The following is a 25709-nucleotide window of genomic DNA, read 5'->3' on the forward strand; positions in this document are numbered from 1 at the left end:
TCATTTTGATTACAGGCACGGGACCTCTTTTTTTTTAATCCCATTCGAATGACTATGCCTTGTCCCTTGTCAGACTCTACATCCTACAACACTGACAAGACCACGCATCAAAAAACCCGATGAAGGTTGATGAAGTTAGAGGGAAAAGAAAGATTCGACTGAAGACTTTTAAAATCGATTACAGAATACAATACTATCTGTGCAAGAAGAGATTAAAATTGTTTAATAAGGACTATTAAATCTTCTAGACCTTCATACATTTCCGTATATAATTCATGTCCAAATATAAATGCCGATATGGTAGTCAGTGGACATGCGTATAAACTGCACTTCCGAGACGAGAAGTCGATATTGTGACGAAGCGAGGGAGCGAGAACAAGAGAAGATGAGATTGACTGAAAGGCGAGGGAAGAAGGGAGGAAGAACACAAGGTTTTTCAAAGACGAGAAGTCAAGGGCGAGAGTGCGAGAACACAAGGTTTTTCAAAGGCGAAAACACTAGGGAGCAAGAAGTCGAGGCGAAAGTAATCTTGTGTTCTCGGGGTGAGATCCTCGTATTCTCGCCCTATTTCCGCGTGTTCCCGTCTTCTCGTGTTCTCGCCCTCGACTTCTCCCGGCGAGAAGACGAGATTCTGAAATGACCGCAATAGGCTTCCATAATAATCAATATCTTCTAGTTGTGACTGATGAGTATACCCAATATGTTGTGGTTGTCGTTCTACATTCAACATCTGCAAATTGTGTTAATCCTCATTTGGACAAAATATTTGCAGAATTTGGTATACCTGAGTCTCTTGAGACTGACAACGGCCCGCCATTTAATAGTCAAGCTTTCCACTTGTTTGCTGAACATATGGGCTTTCATCATTGTAAAATTACACCCTTGTGGCCCCGTGCAAATGCGGAAACAGAAAGGTTCATGCGAACAATTAAGAAAGCGATCAAAGGTGCTCTAGTTCAAGGATACACTTGGAAACAAGAAATGTACAAATTTTTGTTGGACTATCGCACAACTCCACACAGTTCAACTGGAGTTCCACCTGCTACAGCCTTGTTCTCGAGAACAATCAAAACAAGGCTCCCTCACATAGTTTCCTCCCCAGCTGGCGATCAAAAGATGAGGGAGAAAGACAATGATTCTAAACTCAAAATGAAAGCTTATGCAGATAAGAAGTCTTATGTGCGGCCATCTGATATAAAGGTTGGATATGTGGTATTAATCAAGGAGACTTCATTGAAGAAATCATTAACACCATATAATCCAGAACCTCTTCAAGTTACTGCTAAAAAAGGGTCGATGATCACGGCATCACGTGGGAAATCTAATGTCACACGCAACAGCAGCTTCTTTAAGCAATCTCCACGTTTACCAACTGCAACAGAATGTGAGGATAGGGATTCACTTGATATAGATGAAAATGGAGCAGCAGATTCAGAAAATAACAACTATAATGTGAACTTTGATAGGCCTTTACCTACAGAACAGCAAACACCTTTACGTAAATCAGATCGCCATAGACGCTTACCTAGCAGATTCCAGAATTATGTGTTAGCATAAACATTGTAATTTGTAAATCTAAAAAAAAACTGTGGGGCCAGTTTTAAAATGTTCAGTTTTATTATGTATGTTTTATTTCGTGTTTAGCTAAAGAGGAGGGTGATGTAGTGAAGCTGTTTATGACTGTAAATACAGACCTATTAAATTCTAGTAGTCTGATTCCACATATGTGTATGGATGCCATTGGATGGTGTCCCTTGCCAAAGCTCTTATGTACGGGGGTTTTTATGAATCAAAAAGTAAAAAAACAATATCATCGTACTTCGAAGTTTCTGTTTCTTTTACCATCGACATCATAATTATCACCACCAACAGACCACATGAACCTCTAAACACTAATTCACTGAATCTTAACATTAATCATAGCAATCTCATCCAGCTCACCTCAAACTCTATCAAAAATCACAAACAGATCAAAAACTTTAGAACAAAACAGAAGATAAAGAACAATCTTATACAAGTTAGAAAGGCGGTCGAAAATGAAGCGTCAGTTTCAACAACTTCGTTTGGATTAATTAATTGATATTTGTTCATTAGGTAAATGCCTTGATGGAGTTTGGTGATAAACATTGTCTGCTTACGGTAAGCAGAGATAAGCAATCTAATTGGTTGATGCTTCGGAGCACGATAATGTTGGTTATATTTAAGTGAGAGTGACTAAGTTTGATGATGAGAATTTTCTGCTTAGCGATAAGCAATTTGATTGGTCAAGACTTTGGAACATAACAACTCTGGTTTTAATTGAGGTAGAATGTTTTAACTTGACAAAGATGTTCATTAGGTGAATGTCTTGACTGAGTTTAGTGGTTAACATTTCAAGCTAAAGCTAAGCAGAGTTAAGCAATTTCATTGGTCGATGCTTTGGGAAAAGATAACTTTGATTCTATCTAATAGAGAGTGATGAAACTTAGTGTATAGTTGATAATCAGTTTGATTGCTTGATAATTTTGAAAAATAATAAATGTGCGATTAATTAATATGTGTCATCTATTTATTTTGGGATTTCGGCGGGGGAGATCAGCCTCACTGTTGGCTTATTTTAAAATCTGTAAATTAATTTCACTTTGTCATACAAAAATAACCTGTCAAAATCTGTCTTGCCGTCACCAAATTTGGAAGCAATTTCGGGGGGCGTGTTTAAGTGGTAACGCTTGCTGTTTAACTGTGAAGAATGGTCATTTCTTATCACAGTCAATTGATTCTCTGCTGATTTGAATACGGTATAAACAATTCTTGTTTATTATTTTGTTAGCAAAAATAACAAAGCTGGCTGACATGAAAGTATCTTTCTAGACGTCCGGAGATAGCATTGTACACATTTTCAACAAGACAAAAATGAAGGTTAATAGCCCACGATGTATTGATTGACCGATTTAGATAGCTAGGCCTACTTTAGAAAAGAGGTTGATAAAGGGATCGCTGAGTTGAAAGTTAGATCGATCCATTTTCCGCGACTGCACCAAACTGAGTTTTCAAACCTTTTCACTAGTTAATTAACTTGTGCTAACTTTTACATTTAAAAAAAATGATAAATGACTTACGGTGACCTATTTCTGGCCTCCTTTAACCCCAACAAAAAATGTCTGATGAGCAAAATTTTGAAATAGCATCCCTGTTATAGACCCTACAGGTATTACAATTTTTGTCTGTTTCCCAATGAACTTAATCAGATATGTTAAGGGTCAAAAGATCTTGAATCAGTTCGATTTTGGTGTGCATCAAAACTCATCTCGAATTCAATGTGAAGCATTGGGACAATGAGAGACTGGGCCCTATTGAATTTCCCTGTTCCCCGTCTATCTCTTACTAACTGTGGGCGTATCTTACAACTGCTTGTTATTGATTGTTATTAATGTTATGTGATAAGTTTTATATTAAAAATATTTTTTCTACTTTAAGTTTACAGTTTGACTCTACACCACTTTATTCTCTACCTAAAGAATCGCGGCTATGTATAACATTAGTTGGTTTAAAATACCCACTGAATAATAACCAAGATCCAACTAATAAAATAACTCTCACTTTAGGAGGAGCTACTATACAACTATTCAGTCAGAGAAGGTATTTTTATTATGTCGTCACCCTGCTCATCCGCCCTTCTGTCCGTCCGTCCATCAAAAATAACTTTTGAATGCAATAGAGGCTAGAGTTTTTGTTGAATTGTTTTGAAATTTGGTGTGAAGCATTGCGGTTGTGAGAGGACGAAACCTGTCGATTTTCAGCTTTCCTTTTTCCGAAAAGTTTTTGACAGATTCTTTTCAAATTTGGTGTGAAGTAACACCGTTCGACTTTCAGGGAATGTAGCTTGTCGACGTGTGTTCTCTAAGTTTCAGAAATGAATACAGATTCTTGGAATGGATCTTCAACACTTTATTTCAGGAGGAAATAATTAACAGCAACAATTTAACAACTTATAATTTCATATATATCGGACCTCCAACTAGTATGTTCCCTAATCTGGTCTCTCCAACTAATGTCATCATCTAACATACATTTGTCTATTTATACAAATCAGTTACTTAGAAAGTGTTGACATCTATATATATATTTGTGACTGTCGTTTGTCTGTCTGTCTTTCTGTCTGTCTGTCTGTCTGTCTGTTCGGGGTTGGCGGCTACACTAGGTCTGCCCCGAGTCTGAAATTTGGGGTATAGGGGTAGCTCGGACCGGGGAGTAATATAGGCCAGGTGGCGTTAGTCTACCACTTTCGGTTTCGGAGTTATGACCCCCGAGCGAAGCCGGTCTGTTCGGGGTTGGCGGCTACACTAGGTCTGCCCCGAGTCTGAAATTTGGGGTATAGGGGTAGCTCCGACCGGGGAGTAACATAGGCCTGGCGGCTACATCTGCCCCGAGTCTGAAATTTGGGGTATAGGGGTAGCGCGGACCGGGGAGTAACATAGGCCAGGTGGCGTTAGTCTACCACTTCTGGTTTCGGAGTTATGACCCCAGAGCGAAGCCGGTCTGTTCGGGGTTGGCCGCTACACAAGGTCTGCCCCGACTCTGAAATTTGGGGTATAGGAATAGCTCGGACCGGGGAGTAACATAGGCCAGGTGGCGTTAGTCTACCACTTCCGGTTTCGGAGTTATGACCCCCGAACGAAGTTTGTTTGTTCGGGGTTGGCGGCTACACTAGGTCTGCCCCGAATCTGAAATTTGGGGTATAGGGGTAGCTCCGACCAGGGAGTAACATAGGTCAGGTGGCGTTAGTCTACCACTTCCGGTTTCGGAGTTATGACACCTGAGCGAAATCTGTTCGGGGTTGGCGGCTACATCTGCCCCGAGTCTGAAATTTGGGGTATAGGGGTAGCGCGGACCGGGGAGTAACATAGGCCAGGTGGCGTTAGGCTACCACTTCCGGTTTCGGAGTTATGACCCCCGAGCGAAGCCGGGTATCCTGCTAGTAAACATATGATTGTTGAAGGATTAAGATTTAAGGCATTTAAAACAATAGTTAGATGAGACTTAACAGATCAACCACTTTAGTTGCCAGCCTGTCATAATTTGACTGACAGGTTAAATGCTGCCTGCCTCTAATGACTAACCAAGCATTAATGAAAATTAAAATATAGATTTAAAATTTAAAACAGAATTGAACCAAGCATTAATGAAAATTAAAATATAGATTTAAAATTTAAAACAGAATTGAAAAATAATAAAATAACATATGACCAGGACATCGGTCATATATCCCACTTACTTCAAACAAAAACATGACCCCATGTTTTAAGCATTTAATAAAATCAAAAATCCTTATTTTTTGATTAATCAAAGTAACATTATCTATCCCTTTTTTATACGCCCACATTGAAATGTGGCCGTATATTGCCGTCGCCCCCGTCCGTCCATCGTCCACAATTTCTTGTGAACGCTCTTACGCCAAAAGTTATCATCCAATTGTTTTAAAATTGATATATGTTGTTTACATTAGTGAGATGAAGAAGCCTATTTAATTTCAATAATTTCCGTTTATTACGTCTAGAGTTACGGCCCTTGTTTCACTTTGTTGAACCTTGTGAACGCTCTAATGCCAAAAGTTAACATATGATCTTTGTGAAATTTATATGCATTATTTAAATTACTGAAACGAAGAAGCCTATTGAATTTCAGCAATTTCCGTTTATTATGTCTAGAGTTATGGCCCTTGTTACACTTTATTGAACCTTGTGAACGCTCCAACGCCAAAAGTTATCAGTCGATCTTTGTGAAATTTATATGCATTATTTAGATTAAGGAAACGGAGAAGCCTATTGAATTTCTGCAATTTCCGATTATTACGTCTAGAGTTATGGCCCTTGTTTCACTTTATTGATCCTTGTGAACGCTCTAACGCAAAAAGCTATCACCAGATCTTTGTGAAATTTATATGCATGAAATAAAATTAGTGAAACGAAAAATCTTGTTGAACTTCAGCAATTTACAATAATTACTTCTAGAGTTATTTCCCTTGTTTCACTTTGTTAAACCTTGTTAATGCTCAATTGATGATAGTTATCATCCGATATGTATGAAATTTATATGCATCATTTAAATTTGTAAAACAGATCTATTGAATTTCAGCAGTTTCCGTCAATAATTTCTAGAGTTATGGCAATTGTGAACGTTTGAATGACAAAAGTGATCATGTGATCTGTATGAAATTTATATGCATTATTTAAATTAGTAAAACGAAAAAGCCTGTCAAATTTTAACAATTTCGGTAGATAACTTCCAGAGTTGAGACCCTTGTTTCAGTTTGTAGAACCTTGTTAACCCTCAAACGACAAAATTTATAATCTGATCTGTATGGAACTGTCTTGTAAAGGCCCCCAATTACCTACAAAGGAATAAATATGCGACAACCCTTGACGACCGCTCGGACGATGTAGCTGCTGTGGGCATATGTTTTGTTGCGTGAGGCATAAAATAATGTTCTTGCAAATTGTACTGGTTAACTTTTTCATCAGGTAAACATAATTTGGGTCCTTGTAATCTATTTGAATTCGCATTTATGTATTGTTGGGCACTATAATCTAGTGAAACTATTGAAAAAAAAAGAAAAAGATGAATTTGACAGATTGGCAAAAGTCAACAAATCTGTGTTTACATCCTTGTTGCGCATGCCCATGTTACACACCGAGTGCGAGCCAGAGCCAGCCAGGCCTACACTTTATTTTGTTAAACTGACTGTGATTCGTTACTGACAAAGAATTTGCCTTTGATTACTCCAAATATGTAAAATGGTATATCAAGGTTGTGGACTCTCTAGAGGTCACAATTTGCCTTTGATTACTCCTAATATGTAAAATGGTATATCAAGGTTGTTGACCCTATAGAGGTCACAATTTTGATCCGATTTTGATGAACCTTGAAATACATGTTTATAACCCAAAGATCTGGGTTCCTTTCAAAATTGGCGCATATCGGATCATAACTTCCTGAATTATGGCCCTTGATCGCACAAAAAATCGCTTTTTGTTTTAGCCTGATCTCTGTCCATCTCTTGCAAAATGTGGGCTTACCCTGCCTGGCATCCGCTAGTATTTAAATAATTCGCTTGCGCGTAGGGATCGTAAGCAGTAGGAGGAAACCAGAGTACCCGGAGAAAACCCATGACGTTGGACAGGCGACCCTACTCCTTGTCACGTACAACCGAGGAATCTAAACCACGCTAGTTGACTCAATGACAGACCTTATGGTGCAACACGCACGCGCTAACCATTCGGCCAATGCACCTAATACTTCCCGTGATCGTAGAGACTTAAGATTGGTTGAGGGTGTTCAGTCACTAATTATGAATCACACCAAATTTCAGACCATTTTTAATGCATGAGACAATGGCATATACCTCGATGGTCTCTTTAACTATTTTAATACATGAGACCATAATATAGCACCTTGGTGGTCTCTTTAACAGTTGTAATATATGGGACTATATATTGCTAATGCACTTTCGTACACGTAGTACTTCCCTTGATTGTAGAGACTTGAAATTTGTTGGGGGTGTTCAGGGCCACTAATTATGAACTCACACCAAATTTTAGATGAATCGGTCATTAACTTTTGATTTTACACAACCTCTTTAACAGTTTGAATGCGTACTTTGGTGGTCTCTATGCTATTTTGAATACAGGAGACCATGTCTTATATCTGGATGGTCTCTTGAACAATTTTGATTTTACCCAACTTTTTCTTTTACACCCACATTTTCATGTGGACATATATTGTCGTCGCCCCTGCCCGTCCGAACATCTGCCTGTCCGTCCACAATTTGTTTGTGGACATTCTACAGATCACAATTCCTATTCGATTTGACGAAACATGAAATATAGGTTTATCTCCAAAAGATTTCAGTTGCTTTCGATATGCATGTTTATAACCCAAAGATCTTGGTTCTTTTCGATATTTGTGCATATCGGATCATAACTTTCTGAATTATGGCCTCTGATTGTACGAAAATTCGTGAATTTAACTTGTGGTCCCTCTACTAGAGGTCACAATTATTTTCCAATTGAAAAAAAACCCAACATTTGAATATATCACCGTTACACCGTAGTGATGGTTGAGATCGAATTTCGTGAAAATTGGACCAAAACTGCCAGATGAAATGGCCGCCGCTTGTACGCTAATAATAGTGTAAAAATATGGTATATCAAGGTTGTGGACCCCGCTAGAGGGTCGAAACTCTATGGATTATGGCCCCTGATTGTACGTAAAAAATCACATTTTTAGCATGTGCACAATCTGAAGGTCACAATTTTCATCTGATTTTGATTAAACTTAAAATGCAAGTTTATAACCCAAAGGTCTTGGTTCCTTTCGATATTTGTGCATATTGGATCGTAACTTCCTGAATTATTGCCCCTGATTGTATGAAAAATCACGTTTAAAGCTTGTGGTCCCTCTAGAGGTAATAATTTTTATACGCCCACATTTTCATGTGGACGTATATTGTCGACGCCCCTGTCCGTCCAGACATCCGTCCATCCGTCCTTCCACAATTTGTTTGTGGACACTACAGGTCACAATTCTTAGACGATTTTGACGAAACTTGAAATATAGGTTTATCACCGAAAGATCTTGATTGCTTTCGATATTGGCATGTATCGGATCGAAACTTCATGGATTATGGCCCCTGTTTGTACGATAAATCACGTTTTTAGCTTGTGGACCCTATAGAGGTCACAATTTTTATACGATTTTGTTGAAACTTGAAATGTAAGTTTATAACCCAAAGATCTCGGTTCCTTTCGGTATTTGCGCATATCGGACCGTAACTTCCTGAATTATGGCCCCTGATTGTACGAAAAATCGCGTTTTTAGCTTGTGGACCCTATAGAGGTCATAATTTTTATCCGATTTAAAAAATCGTATTATTATATCACCGTTACACCCTAAGGACACCTGAGTTCGAATTTCATGAAAAGCAGACCAAAACTGTCGGACGAAATGGCCACCGCTTGTACGTGAATAGTGTATCAATATGGTATATCAAGGTTGAGGACCCTGTATGGATCACAATTTTAATCCGATTTTGATGAAACTTGACATGCATGTTTATAACCTAAAGATCTTGGTTCCTTTCGATATTTGCGCATATCGAATTATAACTTCATGAATTATGGCCCTTGATTGTAGGAAAAATCACCTTTTTATACGCCCACATTGAAATGTGGACGTATATTGCCGTCACCCCCGTTTGTCGGTCTGTCCGTCCATCGTCCACAATTTCTTGTGACTGCTCTAACACCAAAAGTTATTATCCAATTGTTTTAACCCTTTCAGACTACAATTAACGTGACGTCATAATGCCCACGGAATCCATTTATTTTTGATAATCATATTTTAATTGACTGTTTTCTTATATTTGATCATTATGCAAATGCTTTTGATGGGAACTGACAAAAAGTATATATTTTCCTGAAGAAGAATGAATGGTGGATATTATGTTAGAAACATGAGTTCCCCCAAAACTATTATGCCTTTTCTTGTAACCATAGCAACATACATAAATTCTTGTGAATAATAACAAAAGTAAACCATTATTTAAATTCATTAATAAATTTCAAATATTTATTAATATTCAATAACATTTAAATAACAAAGATAAAAATAAAAATCATTATCAACAATAACAATAAAATTGGATATTTAGTGGTAAAATTTAAAATATCACAAAAATAGATATTTACAGATTTTATCATATTTAAATTTCTATACATAATACAGATACTATATATATTTGAATTTTAGACAAACCAAGATAATATTTATAATTATTATAGAATGTATACAAGAAACCAATAATTCTGAATGTTCACTGTTTTGTTAAAATGAAAGTGTTACCATGGCAACCAATTGAAAATAATGCCTATTTGGGTTTTTCTAAAAAAGGACACTACATCATCTACAGTCTCAATATCATCATACTTATTCACTACATGTGAGGCACAATAACCTAACAATGATAAAATTAACAATCATCAGCAATAATGACAATAAAATTAGATATTTGGTGGTAAAATTTAAAATATCACAAAAATAGAAATTTACAGATTTTGATCATATTTAGATTTCTATACATAGTACAGATACCGCAAAATATATGGAATTTTAGACAAACTAAGATAATATTTATAATTATTATAGAATGTATACAAGAAACCGACAATACTGAATGTTTACTGTTTTGTTAAAACAAAAGTGTTACCATGGCAACCAATCGAAAACAATGCCTATTTTTTAAAAAAAGGAAAATACATCATCTACAGTCTCAATATAATCATAGCTATTCACTACATGTGAGGCACAGTAAGCTAACAATGATAAAATTAACAATCACGATCAACAATAACAATAAAATTATATATTTTGTGGTAAAATTTAAAATATCACAGAAAAAGATATTTACAGATTTTGATCATATTTAGATTTCTATAAACAGTACAGACACCGCATATATATATATATATATAATTTGAGTCAGAGACAAACCAAGATAATACTCATCATTATTATACAGTGTGTATATATATAAGAAAGCGATAATGTTGAATGTGTTACCATGGCAACCAAATGGAAACAGTGCCTATTGAATGAAAAAGGACAATACATCATATATGCAGTTCGATATCATCATAATTAAGCTAACAATTTGACTTTTTTGTGTTTCCTAGCTGGTGCTGCATTTTCTTTATTTGGGTCCATGTAGGGAAAATTAACAGTATAATGATATCTGTGGAAACAGGGATATGGGCACATTCTTTTACCACACACACCACAACCATAAGTGGTTTCAACGCGGTTTGAATGGACAACACACCTACCCTGATTCTCATATTTATATGGAGCGTGTTCCAAGGTTCTGTCAAACCTTATTTCTGGTGGTAATGTAACAGATGGACGCCCTCGTTTCTTAGTGAATGTTCTGCCACCTATCAACCCATCAGCCAGTTGTAAGAAAAACTCATGTTGTGACAACTTTAACTGTGAATGAATTTTCTTATGTACAATAAAGGCTTGAACAGCAGAGAGTCTTAACAAATGCATAAACACTTGTATGTACCAAGTCAAAGATTTCATATGACGTCTATATGTAGCAACACGTTGATCAGATAAATCAACACCCCCCATATAAGAATTATAAGTGATAATAGCCCTAGGTTTGCTGATCGTAACTTCTTTACCACCCTGTTTCTTGTCTCTTCTCTGTATATCAACATCATCAAGATTACCTACAAAATAAAATGATAAATGAATAAAATACAATTTTAGCTTATTCGTAATTGATGAAATTAATTTTCACTAATATATTTTCGAATTATTTGTTTCACTTATATTCAAAAGTTATTGACAAAGATGGAAGATCTACATACACTTCCGGGGGCTGCGGTAGCTTAGCGAGTACTGTGCTTACTCACTAACCAGGAGGTCGTAGGTTCGATCCCCGGTCTGGGAAAGAACATCCGGATTTTTCAATTCAGTGTCGGTGGCACAGACCTGAGGGGCTGAAATGCAATAGCACCTAGTAGTTTGGATGGGACAATAAACGAAGTCTTGTGTGCTGCATCAGGGCGCACTTTAGAGAACTCAGACAGTTTCCCTCATTGCACATGCCCGTCTCAATTAGCCAATACAAAACGTGCAAAAAAGTAGGACGTTAAACCCCTTTTTATTTCATTTCAACATACACACCCATTTTATATTCAATACCGCAGACACATTTGATTACCGTAACTGTATAATATAACATTTTTTTAATTTTTATTTTAAAAATATGCCTACCTGGGATATTTGTTAATAGATTGACAACTCTCGTGTCTTTCCAGCTTACAGCCAAAACATTGTTTGAGATTCTTTTCAAACTTTCACCTTTCTTTAGTTTTTTAGTTGCACTTTTTTTCATATCAGATGGAAGTCGTTTGCGGTTGCTGTTTACAGTGCCGCAGGATAAGGTTTTTACTTGAGATAGATATTCAATAAGTTCTATATTGGTATAATAATTATCCATAAATACGTAGTGACCCTTGTTGAGAAAAGGCTGACAAACGTCAACAACGATTTGAGCTGTTTTAGATAATTGTGTGTCCTCTCTTTTTCCAGCATAGGGTATAATGTTTAGCACATATCCACTAGATGATTCTGCTAAAGTAAACAGTTTTATACCCCACTTTATAGGCTTATTCTTAATGTATTGTTTAATTCCAAGTCGTCCTTTGAACTTTAACATAGTTTCATCCACTGCAATTTCACGTTGGGGATTGTACACAAGTTGAAAACGTTTCACAACATAGTCTAATAGTGTTCTAATCTTCCAGAATTTATCTGACTTATTTACAGTTGTTGATGAATTGTCTACAAAATGAATACACGACAATATTTGAAGGAATCTTTTGCTGGTCATTGTCTGATTGAAACCAGGTGTTTGGGTAAGCCAATGTTTTGACCAATAACTGGCAATACGACCCTTTTTTTGCACAATACCAGTAGCGATGACTAGACCTAGCCACGTTTTCAATTCAGGCACTGAAATATTTGTCCAATCTTTATGAATATGTCTGCCTTCTTGACATTGTTTAGCGTACCTGTTTGTTTCTACAACAATATCTCGCAAAATATAGTCAGTAAATAAAAGTTGGAATAAATTGACGACTTCAAAATGTTCAACACCTTCGAGATCTTTATTTACTCCAACAAGGTGTTCAAAAACAAAACTAACATCGGGCAGCTCAGTCAATTTTTTGGTCCATTCACAATTCTTTACCGGCACTGCATTTTCATTAGGAGCTTCACCATCGTCATCATATTCATCCGAATCATCGTGTTCCAAATCAATTTCAACATCCACATCGCGGGCGAGACCGTCTAAATCACAGTCGCTTGAAGCAGACTCACTGACGCTGTCGTCGGAATTTAGTTCGAACGCACTGTCATCATCACTGGCACGCTCTATGTCACTGTCGTCGCTTTCCCAGAAACAGGGGTCCGCTAAAACAACATCCACTGTTCGCTTGGCCATTTCAATCGACAATTTCATAAAAACATGACAGGAAACGCGACGAATCGTCAGGGTAAACAACATTTAGAGTTATTTCCCTTCTATATTGACGGTCAAGGTGAAATTCCTGAATTTTAACCCTTTCACCTCATTGACGTAATATTACGTCAAGTAGTCGGAAAGGTTGTAAATTATATGACGTAATATTACGTCAAGTAGTCGGAAAGGGTTAAAATTGATCTATGTTGTTTACATTAGTGAGATGAAGAAGCCTATTTAATTTCAATAATTTCCGTTTATTACATTTAGAGTTATGGCCCTTGTTTCACTTTGTTGAACCTTGTGAACGCTCTAATGCCAAAAGTTAACATACGATCTTTGTGAAATTTATATGCAATATTTAAGTTAGTGAAATGAAGAATCCTATTGAATTTCATCAATTTCTGTTTATTTACGTCTAGAGTTATGGCCCTTATTTCACTTTATTGAACCTTGTGAACACTCTAACTCCAAAAGTTATCATCCAATCTTTCTGAAATTTATATGCATTATTTAAATTGGTGAGATGAAGAAGCCTATTGAATTTCAGCAATATTCGTTTATTATGTCTAGAGTTATGGCCCTTGTTTCACTTTATTGAACATTGTGAACGCTCTAACGCCAAAGGTATCATCCGATCTTTCTGAAATTTATATGCATTATTTACATTACTGAAACGAAGAAACCTATTGAATTTCAGCAATTTCCGTTTATTACGTCTAGAGTTATGACCCTTGTTTCACTTTATTGATCCTTGTGAAGACTCTAACGTCAAAAGTTATCATTCGATCTTTCTCAAATTTATATGCATTATTTAGATTGCTGAAATGAAGAAGCCTATTGAATTTCAGCAATTCCCGTTTATTACGTCTAGAGTTATGGCCCTTGTTTCACTTTATTGATCCGTGTGAATGCTCTAATTTCAAAAGTTATCATCTGATCTTTCTGAAATTTATATGCATTATTTAGATTACTGAAACGAAAAAGCCTATTGAATTTCAACAATTTCCGTTTATTATGTCTAGAGTTATGGCCCTTGTTTCACTTTATTGATCCTTGTGAACGCTCTAACGTCAAAAGTTATCTTTCGATCTTTCTGAAAATTTTATGCATTATTTAAATTAGTGAAACGAAGAAGCCTAATGAATTTCTGCAATTTCTATTTATTATGTCTCGAGTTATGGCCCTTGATTCACTTTATTGAACCTTGTGAACGCCCTTACGCAAAAGTTATCATCCAATCTTTCTGAAATTTATATGCATTATTTAGATTACTGAAACGAAGAAGCCTATTGAATTTCAACAATTTCCGTTTATTACGTCTAGAGTTATGGCCCTTGTTTCACTTTATTGATCCTTGTGAACGCTCTAACGTCAAAAGTTATCTTTCGATCTTTCTGAAAATTTTATGCATTCTTTAAATTAGTGAAACGAAGAAGCCTAATGAATTTCTGCTATTTCTATTTATTATGTCTCGAGTTATGGCCCTTGATTCACTTTATTGAACCTTGTGAACGCCCTTACGCAAAAGTTATCATCCAATCTTTCTGAAATTTATATGCATTATTTAGATTACTGAAACGAAGAAGCCTATTGAACTTCAGCAATTTCCGTTTATTACGTCTAGAGTTATGGCCCTTGTTTCACTTTATTGATCCTTGTGAATGCTCTAACGTCAAAAGTTATCATTCGATCTTTCTGAAAATTATATGCATTATTTAAATTAGTGAGACGAAGAAGCCTATTGAATTTCAGCAATTTCCGTTTATTACGTCTAGAGTTATGGCCCTTGTTTCACTTTATTGAAACTTGTGAACGCTCCAACGCCAAAAGTTATCATCCGATCTTTGTGAAATATATATGCATTATTTAGATTACTGAAACGAAGAAGCCTATTGAATTTCAGCAATTTTCGTTTATTACATCGAGACTTATGGCCCTTGTTTCACTTTATTGATCCTTTTGTGAACGCTCGTACGCAAAAAGTTTTCACCTGATCTTTGTGAAATTTATATGCATGATTTATATTAGTGAAACGAAAAAGCCTATTGAATTTCAGCAATTTACAATAATTACTTCTAGAGTTATTGCCCTTGTTTTACTTTGTTAAACCTTGTTAATGCTCGATTGATGAAAGTTATCATCCGATATGTATGAAATTTATATGCATCATTTAAATTTTTGAAACAGGTCTATTGAATTTCAGCAATTTCCGTCAATAATTTCTAGAGTTATGGCGATTGTGAACGTTTGAATGACAAAAGTGATCATGTGATCTGTATGAAATATATAAGCATTATTTAAATTAGTAAAACGAAAAAACCTGTCAAATTTCAACAATTTCTGTAAATTACTTCCAGAGTTAAGACCCTTGTTTCAGTTTGTAGAACCTTGTAAACCCTTAAACGACAAACTTTATAATCTGATCTGTATGGAACTGACTTGTAAAGGCCCCCAATTACCTACAAAGGAATAAATATGCGACAACCCATGACGACCGCTCGGGCGATTTAGCTGCTGTGGGCGTATGTTTTGTTGCCTGGCAACCTATCTTTTAGCTTGTGGTTCCTCTGGAGGTCACAATTATTATCCGATTTAAAAAAAAAACGTTTGATTATATCACTGTTACCCGTAATAAAGGTTGAGTTTGAATTTCCTGAAAATCAAACCAAAACTGACGGACAAAATGGCAGCCGCTTGTATGCAAATGGTATATCAAGGTTGTGGACCCCGTAGAGATAACAATTTTAATCCTCTTTTGATGAAACTTTAAATGCATGTTTATAACCCAAAGATCTTGGTTCCTTTCGATACTTGCACATATCGAATTGTAACTTCATGAATTATCGCCCTTGATTGTAGGAAAAATCACTTTCTTTTTAGCTTGTTCTATATGACTGTAACCCTTGTATCATCTAATATGGGGTTTATAGCACTTAAAACTATGCATATAGTTTAATTTCAAAACATCGTTTGATATTGATAAAAATCATTTGGAAATTACAAAAATCGTTTAATTAGTACTATGATTTAATTTAATGGTACACCATTTAATTTCTCCGAGAGGCGTGTAGGAATGGCCGAAGCGTTGACTTATCCAATGCTTTTATTTATTAGACGAGCCGTCCAATTTCCCGAGATGCGTTAAAAAAAAATCAACACCTGTTAATTTATCTACTATGTTTAACTATTAGATGAATCATTTATTTTCCCGCGAGCCTTTTATCCGATTGGTTCATTTTGATTACGATTATTTGCATATGAAGTGCGAATAAAAATGGTGAATATAAAAAAAGCACACCCATAGATGCTCACCTTACCGTGGTCGTAGTATTATTATCCATTATCCATTAAAAATAGTAATTCCGCCATTGACAAATACATCAAAAATTGGTAAATCACGTCCGAGGTAATTATACATTTGGTAATCCATAAATCACATCCCGTTCGTTCGTTCGTTCCTGGAGTTTTACGTCCAGTTTCACCTGAGATGATATCGTAGACAAGTCACACACATCCCAGGTAATGTACCTTCTTTAAATCACAAATGAATTAACTTCCACCTGTAGACGTCACAGGAAGAGAAGTCAACCCCGCAATGTAATGTTGAACGACGATAATCTCGTGAGACTTCTCAATGGCACCAAAATCTCTATAGACAGGCTGTCACCCATTTTCAGGCAGGTCAAACAGTATCAACAGGAAATATGCTTCAATGAATACACTTGACTGCAGTACAACGATTTTTGTTATACCCGAATCAAATCATATATTAAATCAAAGGTACATTATCTCTACCCCAATATATGTACCTGTATGGTATTACAAAAATAATTTGTTGGGGAGGTCATAACGCGGATTGGGCAACGGTGTTAAAAAACAATATACTAAAAGGGAAAAGAAAAAAAAAGCGAGGCCCTTCTCTACCGAAAACCCTCAGCATGCCAGATAAGTTTAAGGCCATACACAATCAAAAGTATTATTTAAAAAAAACAACAACAATACTGTATTTAATAATATTCATGGACTTGAAATAATTCACGTGTATTACAACCCATTAACGAGAATTTTATATACTTCACCAGTATTTGATATACTTCGCGAGTATGTCACCTGTCCGAGTACAGACGTCGGACCATTTTTATTTGAGTCCGAAATGACGCGGGACCGAAATGACATGTAATCAATACACCATGCGTAAATATAATTCTCAATTGCATGAAAATTCTTAAACCAAAACATAAAAAAATCGCATAGTTTGGATTGCTTCATTTAATTAGCTAAGTGAGAGCGAGAGAGAGAGAGAAATGGGGTTTAATGTTCACTCGACACAAACTAAGTCATTTCGGGACTAACATATGGTTTAAATTTATTTTAATAATTCGCTTGCGCGTAGGGGTCTTTAGCAGTGTGAGGAAACCGGAGGACCCGGAGAAAACCCACGAGGTTGGACAGGCGACCCTACTCCTTGCCACGTACAACCGGGGATTCGAAACCACGCCAGTCGACTCAATAACAGACTTTATGATACAGCGCGCGCAAGCTAACCATTCAGCCATCCAACCCCCCAGCTAAGTGAGAGTTCAGTTGTATTTACAAATGTAATTCAATTTTAAATAAAATGTTAAACACTTAATTAATTGCTATGGATTAATAAAAAAAATGATTAACTGAGTGAGATGTATGAAACTTTATATACCGGTAACAATTATGTAAATTCTTGTATATATGATGTAATAAAAACATTATATTCAATGATAAAAAAAAATCAGCTCCCGAGAAAAGTGTGACAATTCTTTAACAACCAATGGTTTTCTCAAATTAGTTTAAAATTAATACAGACATAAATCATTAAATGGTTATAAAACTGTGATACCTGACCAAAAGTTGTTACATGTATGTTTTTCTTGATAAAATATTAAAATCAAAATGAAAAAGACCGAGAATAAGCTTACGGTCACATACATGTATAATTGTGTTAACTCGTTCACACAAATCTGAATTTATATCATTGCACCTAGAATTCCGTATAAGAATAAGCTTAGAATACCAAAATGCGAATCGTAACACATTGTGGTCTAAAACTGTCATAAAATAAATGATAAATCAATGGAACATGTTAGAAGTTGGTAATGTTGGTTTATTTAAGGCGCCACGTAGTCTTAACAATTGAATACAACATGTCTCGAAAAATTGGCTACTTGCAAATGTATTCTATGATCTCATATCACGGGGCAATTCTGTGATCCACCTGCATGAACCTAAAAACATTACAAGTTCTTCCATGATAATTTCGTTGGACTTCTCGCGAACCGACGAATCGGATATATTTAAGTGTTTGAGATCGCCTTATTTAACGTCCGCTTCCACCGAGGCGATATCGCAGACAATAACAAGTTATGTATACATGGTGCAATATTTTACATTGTGATTAGTTAAAACAGTGATTAAATAATTATTAGATATTTATATATATGTACAGTAAAAAAGGTATTGAGAATCGTCTTTTAACTACGATTATCATATTAGTCATTAATCACCTCTGAATCTATATCCCCATACACATTAATTACAGAAAGGGTCTGTGTATACATGCCATTGTGAGCGATTCACTTTTTGGTCATCCGATGGTTATTTTGAAAATACACATACAGTACAAAGTCATAAATGTCCGCTATGATTGGTCGAATGCTATTGTTTCATTAATTCCCACCTGTGGCCACCTATCTGGGTACTATATGAAACCATGTTTTTGAATACACATTCCGTTATTACAGTATGGATTAATGCCTTGATTGCTCAAATGCTATTGTTTTATCACTTCCTACCTGCCTTACTTGTGATTGTTTTTAGTGTTTAGTGTGCATACATATAAATACATACAATTTCCTTTTTGTTATCAATTTATCAATAGCTAAATATTTGTTTTGTTTGATTTATAAATCCGTTTCGGTTTCGGGAATGTGGATTTTGAGTTAGTACCCATCTTGACACAAAAATATAACCCTGGTGTCCAATCCCCGTTATGTGACCTCCCCGACACACATTATTCTTTTAATACCATACATGTACATATATTGTAATAGTGATAAATGTACCTTTGGTTTAATGCAATATGGTTTTTTGTTCTGACACTATTTATTCAATAAATATTTACATATTATAAAAGTACACTATATGATTGTGGGATCTGAAAACAAGCCGGGGCTTATATAAATTCATCTCCCGAGGACATTATTTACAATAAAATATAAATACTTTGTATAAGATTGTAATTATAAATAACAAACTGGTATAAAATTACAAGGTAAAAGTGTTTACTCTCATTTATAGTATAAATCAGTTAAATTACGGAATGTAGTAGAAATGTAGTGGGGTTAGCGAAATGATTATCTGATGTTCATAGCACTGAAAGGGTATGCGAAACAATGGTTGTGGTAGTAAAAGAAAGAAAATATTATTGCGATCGGAGGCATTTGGCGTGCGATGGTGTTACATGGTTAGCCCTGTGTGACCTGTTTGAAAATGGGCATCAGCTTGTCTATAGAGATTTACAGACAGGTACTTTTTGGCGCCAGTGAGAAGTCTCACGAGATTATCGTCGTGCAACATTACTTTGCGGGGTTGACTTTTCTGCTTGTGACGTCTACAGGTGGAAGTTAATTCATTTGTGACTTATAGAAGATACATTACCTGGGATGTGTGTGACTTGTCTACGATATCACCTCAGGTGGAACTGGACATGAAACTTCAGGAACGAACGAACGAATATGATGTGATTTCGGGTTTCCAAATGTATAATTACCTCGGACGTGATTTACCGATTTTTGATGTATTTGTCAATGGCGGGTCGCCCCCGTCCGTCCAGCGTCCACGATTGCTTGTGGACGCTCTATAGGCTAAAGTTAATATTCGATTGACTTTAAATTTATACACAGTGTTTAAGGTCATGAGACGAAGAAGCCTATTGATTTTCAGCAATTTTCGATAATTACTGCCAGAGTTATGGGCCTTGATCACTTCAAAAAATCTTGTGGACGCTCTAGAGGTCAAAGTTAAAGATAGGGTCGGAACTCGAGCATCATTGCTTTAAATCATTCATCTATATCATGTTAACAAGTGTAGGAAGTTTGAAAGTCGTGTGCCGAGGGCTTACTGAGCTATTGGCGAAAAAAGACGAAATTCTCGAATGACATACCTTTCCTGATTAGATTATAAGGAATTCCCCCGCGTGACGCCATGAGAGTTAGCAGGGAGCCGGAAGCGCCAAGATCTCATTGTAAAGAAGACAGCAGCGCGCCTTCAAAGATTCAGAATTTTCTTTTTGTGATGGGGAGACGTTGTGTTGTTGCGGGATGCAGTAATACTCACAAGGAAGGGGTATCCGTGTATTTGTTTCTGACGGAAAAATCCTTGAAGACTCAATGGACACGGTTTGTTAAACTGACAAGAGCCGACTTTACCCAACCAACTAACAATCATGCTATATGCGAAGTCCACTTTTCTGCAGATTGTTACGACCAAAAATATGACATTGGGCTTCACAGAAAAATACAAAAAGCTTCTTCCGGGATCAGTGCCATCCATTTATCCAGCAATAAACCAGGAAGCAACTGATAGTTCCCTTCCAAAGAAAAGAAAGAGATCAGCTTACCACAAAAGAGAAGTCACTAGGGTAGGAATTTTATAATTAATTAGGCCTAATATAATCATGACATAACTTTGTCGTTTTTTAACCCTTTATTTTTAATTGACTTTTTATATATATAATAATATTAGATCACTGTCTATTTCATTTCTTTTTGTTTTAAATTATAGATTTTACAAGAAGGCTCAACAAAGAGTAAAAGTCGAAGTGTGTCCAAAGAGACTGTTGATGAAAGCTTATTATATGACACTAGTGCATCATCCATGACCATAGAATATGAAAGCTCCGAAAATATACAAATAATACAGGAGGTAAATATTAGCAGATCGAAATATGCCATTATCATCATTATTTCATAATTCATGAACCATTATATCGTAAAATTAGTGTTTTGGTCATAAAAGTATATTTTTGTTCAAAAAATACATAGGCCTATAATTAGGATATTTTCTAATAAGCGATAAAATACTTCACATTAATTTCCTTTTAGAACCTTGTGAGAATGACTACTCTTTTTCAAATAGTTTTGCATGAATTTTAATTGAGCACGATTTTGTGACAAGAAGCCCTACTATTACACACAATGAATTGTTCCTTAGTTTAACAGCATGTTTATCTGGTAGAATATCTTAAAGTCAGTCAAAGTTCAAGCTACACCTCAATGCAGGGAGAAAGGTATATGTATGTTTTTAATATTTTATTTATTGCTTACTTTTCTCTTTTATTATAGAACTAAATTGCATAGTCGTAATTCGGTAACCAAGATTGGTGTAAGTGTTTGTGATTTATGTAAAAAGTGCCATATTCTTGATATTTCCTTGTTAGATCTGTCACACTTTTAAATTACAATTAAATCATAATTGCAAAATTTATTTAAACATACATTATGCAAGAGCTAAATCTGATTAATGCAAGTCTTAATTTAGGCTTCAAATGTTATAGAAATTATACAATTAGATCTTTATTTAAACAACAAGCCCAAAATCAACTCTGTAGACCCACGGATGGCTCGGCTACAGCTCGGATTTAAATAGGATTTCACTTATTAATTAAATCAAATATGGCGCACCCTGATGAGAATACGTCAGTTAGATCGAGGCTAAATGATAGAGTGAACTTAGCGAGGCCGCTGTAGAGCGTTTCTGCATGCCATTGAAAACTTTACTTGATAATCGAGATATGTAGGTGGAGTTAACGCCTGTCAATCAAACGATCAGCCAAGGTTAAGGCACATTTCACTACCATTTCTAGTCAAATATTACAACGATGATAACTATGTTCAGAATAAAGTAATTTGACTGAAATTTTCAATATATTCTTCTTTCATCATCTACTTTTGAACTGTTATAGCAAGAATGGTCAACTCTCTATAAAAATCTCCCATAATGTATCTTTAATTATTAACAGGCACCAATTACAGTTTTAAACCATACCGCAGAAGTATTGGTGTGCAAGTTGGCGATACATATGTAGATAAAAATCTAACAGAAGAAGGGAATAAATCAAAATATGGTGACCTTTCTGATATTGGAGACTATGAATCAAACAGTGATACGAATAGTGAGGATGAATCAGAGTTTGAATATAGGCCTGAATCTACAGACGAATCATCAGATGTGAGCAGTCTAAGGTAGCTTAACCTTTCATTTATTCATACACTAATTCATTTTATGATTACTTCCATTCAATCACTCACAGTCCATAAGTAAAGTTTCTCACCCAGTCAGTCTAAGTAAGTGATGGTTGCATTTGCATTTTTTTCTCTAGTTGTAAGCTATTCAAATATGGCTATAATTTTAATTCTGCTACCAAGAGCTTAGTTATTTATACTGAAGTGTTCTGTCTTTTTCAGTAATGGAGAGTCAGAAGATCCTTATACACAAAGAAATTTTATTATTAACAAGTCCACTTTACTGCAACTTTTCCAAATGTGTCATGTTTGCTATTCCTCATCTACTAATAGCAGAGTGACTACCACTTTTGGTACACTAATTAAAGTGGTTAGCGAGTGCAATTTTTGTGGACATATTTATAACTGGACGAGTCAGCCTTTCATTGGTACTATCCCTGCAGCTAATTTGATGATGTCTTGTGCTATTTTATTTTCGGGATCTCTACCTACTCAGTCTTTACGACTTTTTGATTTTATGAACATCAACCACATATCATCCTCAACATACATGGAGCATCAAAAGTTTTATTTGTACCCAGCTGTGACTGAGAACTGGCAAGATTTTCAAGATACATATATTCAGAGAAAGCGAGGTAGTACCATTGTTGTTGGAGGTGATGGTCGTGCCGACACACCAGGACACTGTGCAAAGTATGGGTCTTATTGTATGATGGATCTAGACGAGAACAAAATCATCACTGTAGAATTGATTCAGGTAAAAACTATTTTTGTGCACTGCATATGTTTTAATAGTATGATGTAATCTTGGTCATCTGTTATTCTACATCAATTAATGTATTCCTTAGTCAGAATAAAGATAATTATGAGCAAGTTTATTTTCCATTTTGAATTTTTTTATATCACTATGTTATACTGTTTTTGATATCCCTATATTTCAGAGTAATGAAGTTAAATCCAGTGTACATATGGAGAAAGAAGGACTTATCCGCTGTGTTGACTGGCTGAAAACCTACAATATAGATATAGGAACATTTGTATCAGACAGGCACCTACAAATCCAAAAGTGGGTCAGAGAAAATTTAGATGGCACAAATCATTTCTATGATGTGTGGCATGTGAGCAAGGGTAATATTATTTTTAAAGTTTGCAAAAAGTAAGTTGAGGTATTTTTAAAGATACTTGAATCTAGCACACTGCACCTCTCAACATGGAATTTAGCCACAATTCAAACTTACTTTATGCCAACCATCTTTATATAATGTGAAGAATATGTTTATCTATAACACATTGTTTCCTTGCAATACTCTGGGTGTTATTAACCAAAAAAAATGCTCTTGTTAAGGCCATTGTTTACATTTAGCATTTTTTATATTCTATAGGTCTAAAGAAAAAAATGGCATCATTGTCAAAAGAAAAAGAATGCGAAGATGTGGGTTTGTGGACAAAAAGCATCATAAACCACCTGTATTGGTCAGCTGGCTCCACTGAAGATGGAGATGGGAATGTTATGTGGGCGAAGTGGGAGTCCATATGCAACCATGTTCAAAATGTACGAGGGGCATAGTGAATTTTTTCCAAAATGTTATCATGAGGATGGATTGAAAAGAAAATGGCTAAAACCAGGTAATATATTAATGTTTAAGTGGCATTTAGTAATATTGGGGATCCTTGTCGAAATGTGGTGCTATATTATAAACCAGTGATTGTTTCCCATAAAACTGTGTTCTGCTAAGGTAATATATTACATGACCACCTTTGATCGTTAATATTACCCAGGTTTCTAATTCCATATTTGGATCTTTGTTACAAGAATAATTTAATTACAGGTACTAAAGCTTGTGAGAAGTTGACAGATTTACTAACTACAAATCAAGTAAGAGAGATGTCAAGAAACTTTCTCCGATCTACCAAACATCAAATATAGAAGCCTACCATAGTGTCGTAAATCATTTTGCCCCTAAAATGATAGGGTTTTCGTTTCATGGAATGCATTGCAGGTAACTAATGCTAAAATATACCGTCAAAGATGTGTGTGAGCATTGAATTGAATCCAAGCTGGGATGTTGTCTGCAGGTCATATTTTAATTTTTTTTTAAAGTTGTTTCAATGTACCGTTAAATATTAATTAGAACTCTTAAAAATGTGATTCTCCAATATTGTTATTTTAAGAACATATGTTGGGATGGATTCCCCAAATTTTTTAAAAAGTTGTTTCAATGTACGTTAAATATTAATTAGAGCTCTAAAAAATGTGATTCTCTATTATTGTTATTTAAAGATTCCCAAAAATTGTTCAACATCGTTATTTATTTGAATTTTATAATTCATTCCTTCTGTATCTAACATGTGGAAATTTAAATCAGGTATAAATGTCTTAGAAATTTTTGTTCATGGCAATTATTCCCAGTTCTAATTTAACAGTTTCTTATTCTTTGTTTTAGACTTTTAATTGCTGCACTCCATTACAACGAAAATAGTACACGAAATCAAGCTGTTACTAAAGATGGTAGACCAAAATTTGATGTAATCTATCCAAAATATAAAAAAGGAGATTATATAGTTAGGGAGTGCAAAGAGCCAACATCTTATAGTATGTATTATTGGAATAAGTCACCTATTATGTAATTTGCTGAAAATTATAAAGAATAATGATTTTTTTCAATGAAATGAAATAAAAACGTTCTGCTCAAACTGGGCTATTGAAGATGGTTACTTTCAATGGAACAATTTTGAATTTATTGTTTGCGTTATGGTTTAGATTTTACTTTTTGAAAAAAATAACACTGGTCTTGTATTATTTCAGAGTATGTTAAAAGCCTCATTCAATACGCAGCGGAAAAGTGTGACAATCAAAACAGAACTGCAATTCTTTTGAGATTCCCACCACCATTATGCTCCGGTTATGTTCACCCACTAAAAGAAGATGCTGTGAAGTTAAAAACTTCACGATTTCCAAATAAATAAGTTTAAAAATTCAGAATTAGTTTTTTATTTGTATAAATCCTTTATAATCCTGGGATGGAAATGTTTCTCTAATTTTTGTCACAAAACAGGAAGGTAGTGCCACACGAACTTTTTTACCAAGGTATCCCCAACACCATCTTACAAACTGTCTGTACGAAGTGTAACGGCTGCGTCTGTAAGAAAAAGATACCTGCATCAAGCCAACATTATTATATTATTTTGGCATATATTTTTATATGTAATTGAAAACACCAATTCAAATGAGTATACAGACAGATCAAGGCTTTTTCCTCCTGCAAGACAGATTTATTTAAAGCGAGAATTTCATATTTTCTAAGAAAGTCAAAACATAATTATTTCTATGTCCTTTGCTCAATAGGTTATCAACTCACTAT

General features: G+C 35.3%; 3 protein-coding genes across 4 annotated transcripts in view; 2 read left to right on the forward strand and 1 right to left on the reverse strand.

Moving 5' to 3' along the window:
- LOC126825420 (phosphatidylinositol 4-phosphate 3-kinase C2 domain-containing subunit alpha) overlaps nt 1-25709 on the forward strand; it is a 684289-nt gene that overhangs the window by 322020 nt on the left and 336560 nt on the right. For both annotated transcript variants that reach the window (XR_008788423.1, XM_056101571.1), the window contains exon 14: nt 3457-3618. The gene's annotated coding sequence lies outside the window, so the exon portion shown is untranslated. The remainder of the gene's footprint in view (nt 1-3456; nt 3619-25709) is intronic.
- LOC126825403 (piggyBac transposable element-derived protein 4) lies at nt 9593-13177 on the reverse strand. The gene is made up of 2 exons (XM_050555064.2): nt 11818-13177; nt 9593-11267 (listed from the first exon to the last, which is right to left on the reverse strand). Exons 1-2 carry the CDS (start codon nt 13112-13114, stop codon nt 10675-10677), a joined length of 1890 nt encoding a protein of 629 aa, XP_050411021.2. The 5' UTR covers nt 13115-13177; the 3' UTR covers nt 9593-10674.
- Nucleotides 21265-24341, forward strand: LOC126825423 (uncharacterized). Its single transcript, XM_050555110.2, has 6 exons — nt 21265-21392; nt 22125-22347; nt 22570-23104; nt 23289-23475; nt 23730-23973; nt 24177-24341. Exons 3-5 carry the CDS (start codon nt 22646-22648, stop codon nt 23912-23914), a joined length of 831 nt encoding a protein of 276 aa, XP_050411067.1. The 5' UTR covers nt 21265-21392; nt 22125-22347; nt 22570-22645; the 3' UTR covers nt 23915-23973; nt 24177-24341.

This window comes from Patella vulgata, chromosome 6 (assembly GCF_932274485.2).
Source record: "Patella vulgata chromosome 6, xgPatVulg1.2, whole genome shotgun sequence".
Lineage (NCBI taxonomy): Eukaryota > Metazoa > Mollusca > Gastropoda > Patellidae > Patella > Patella vulgata.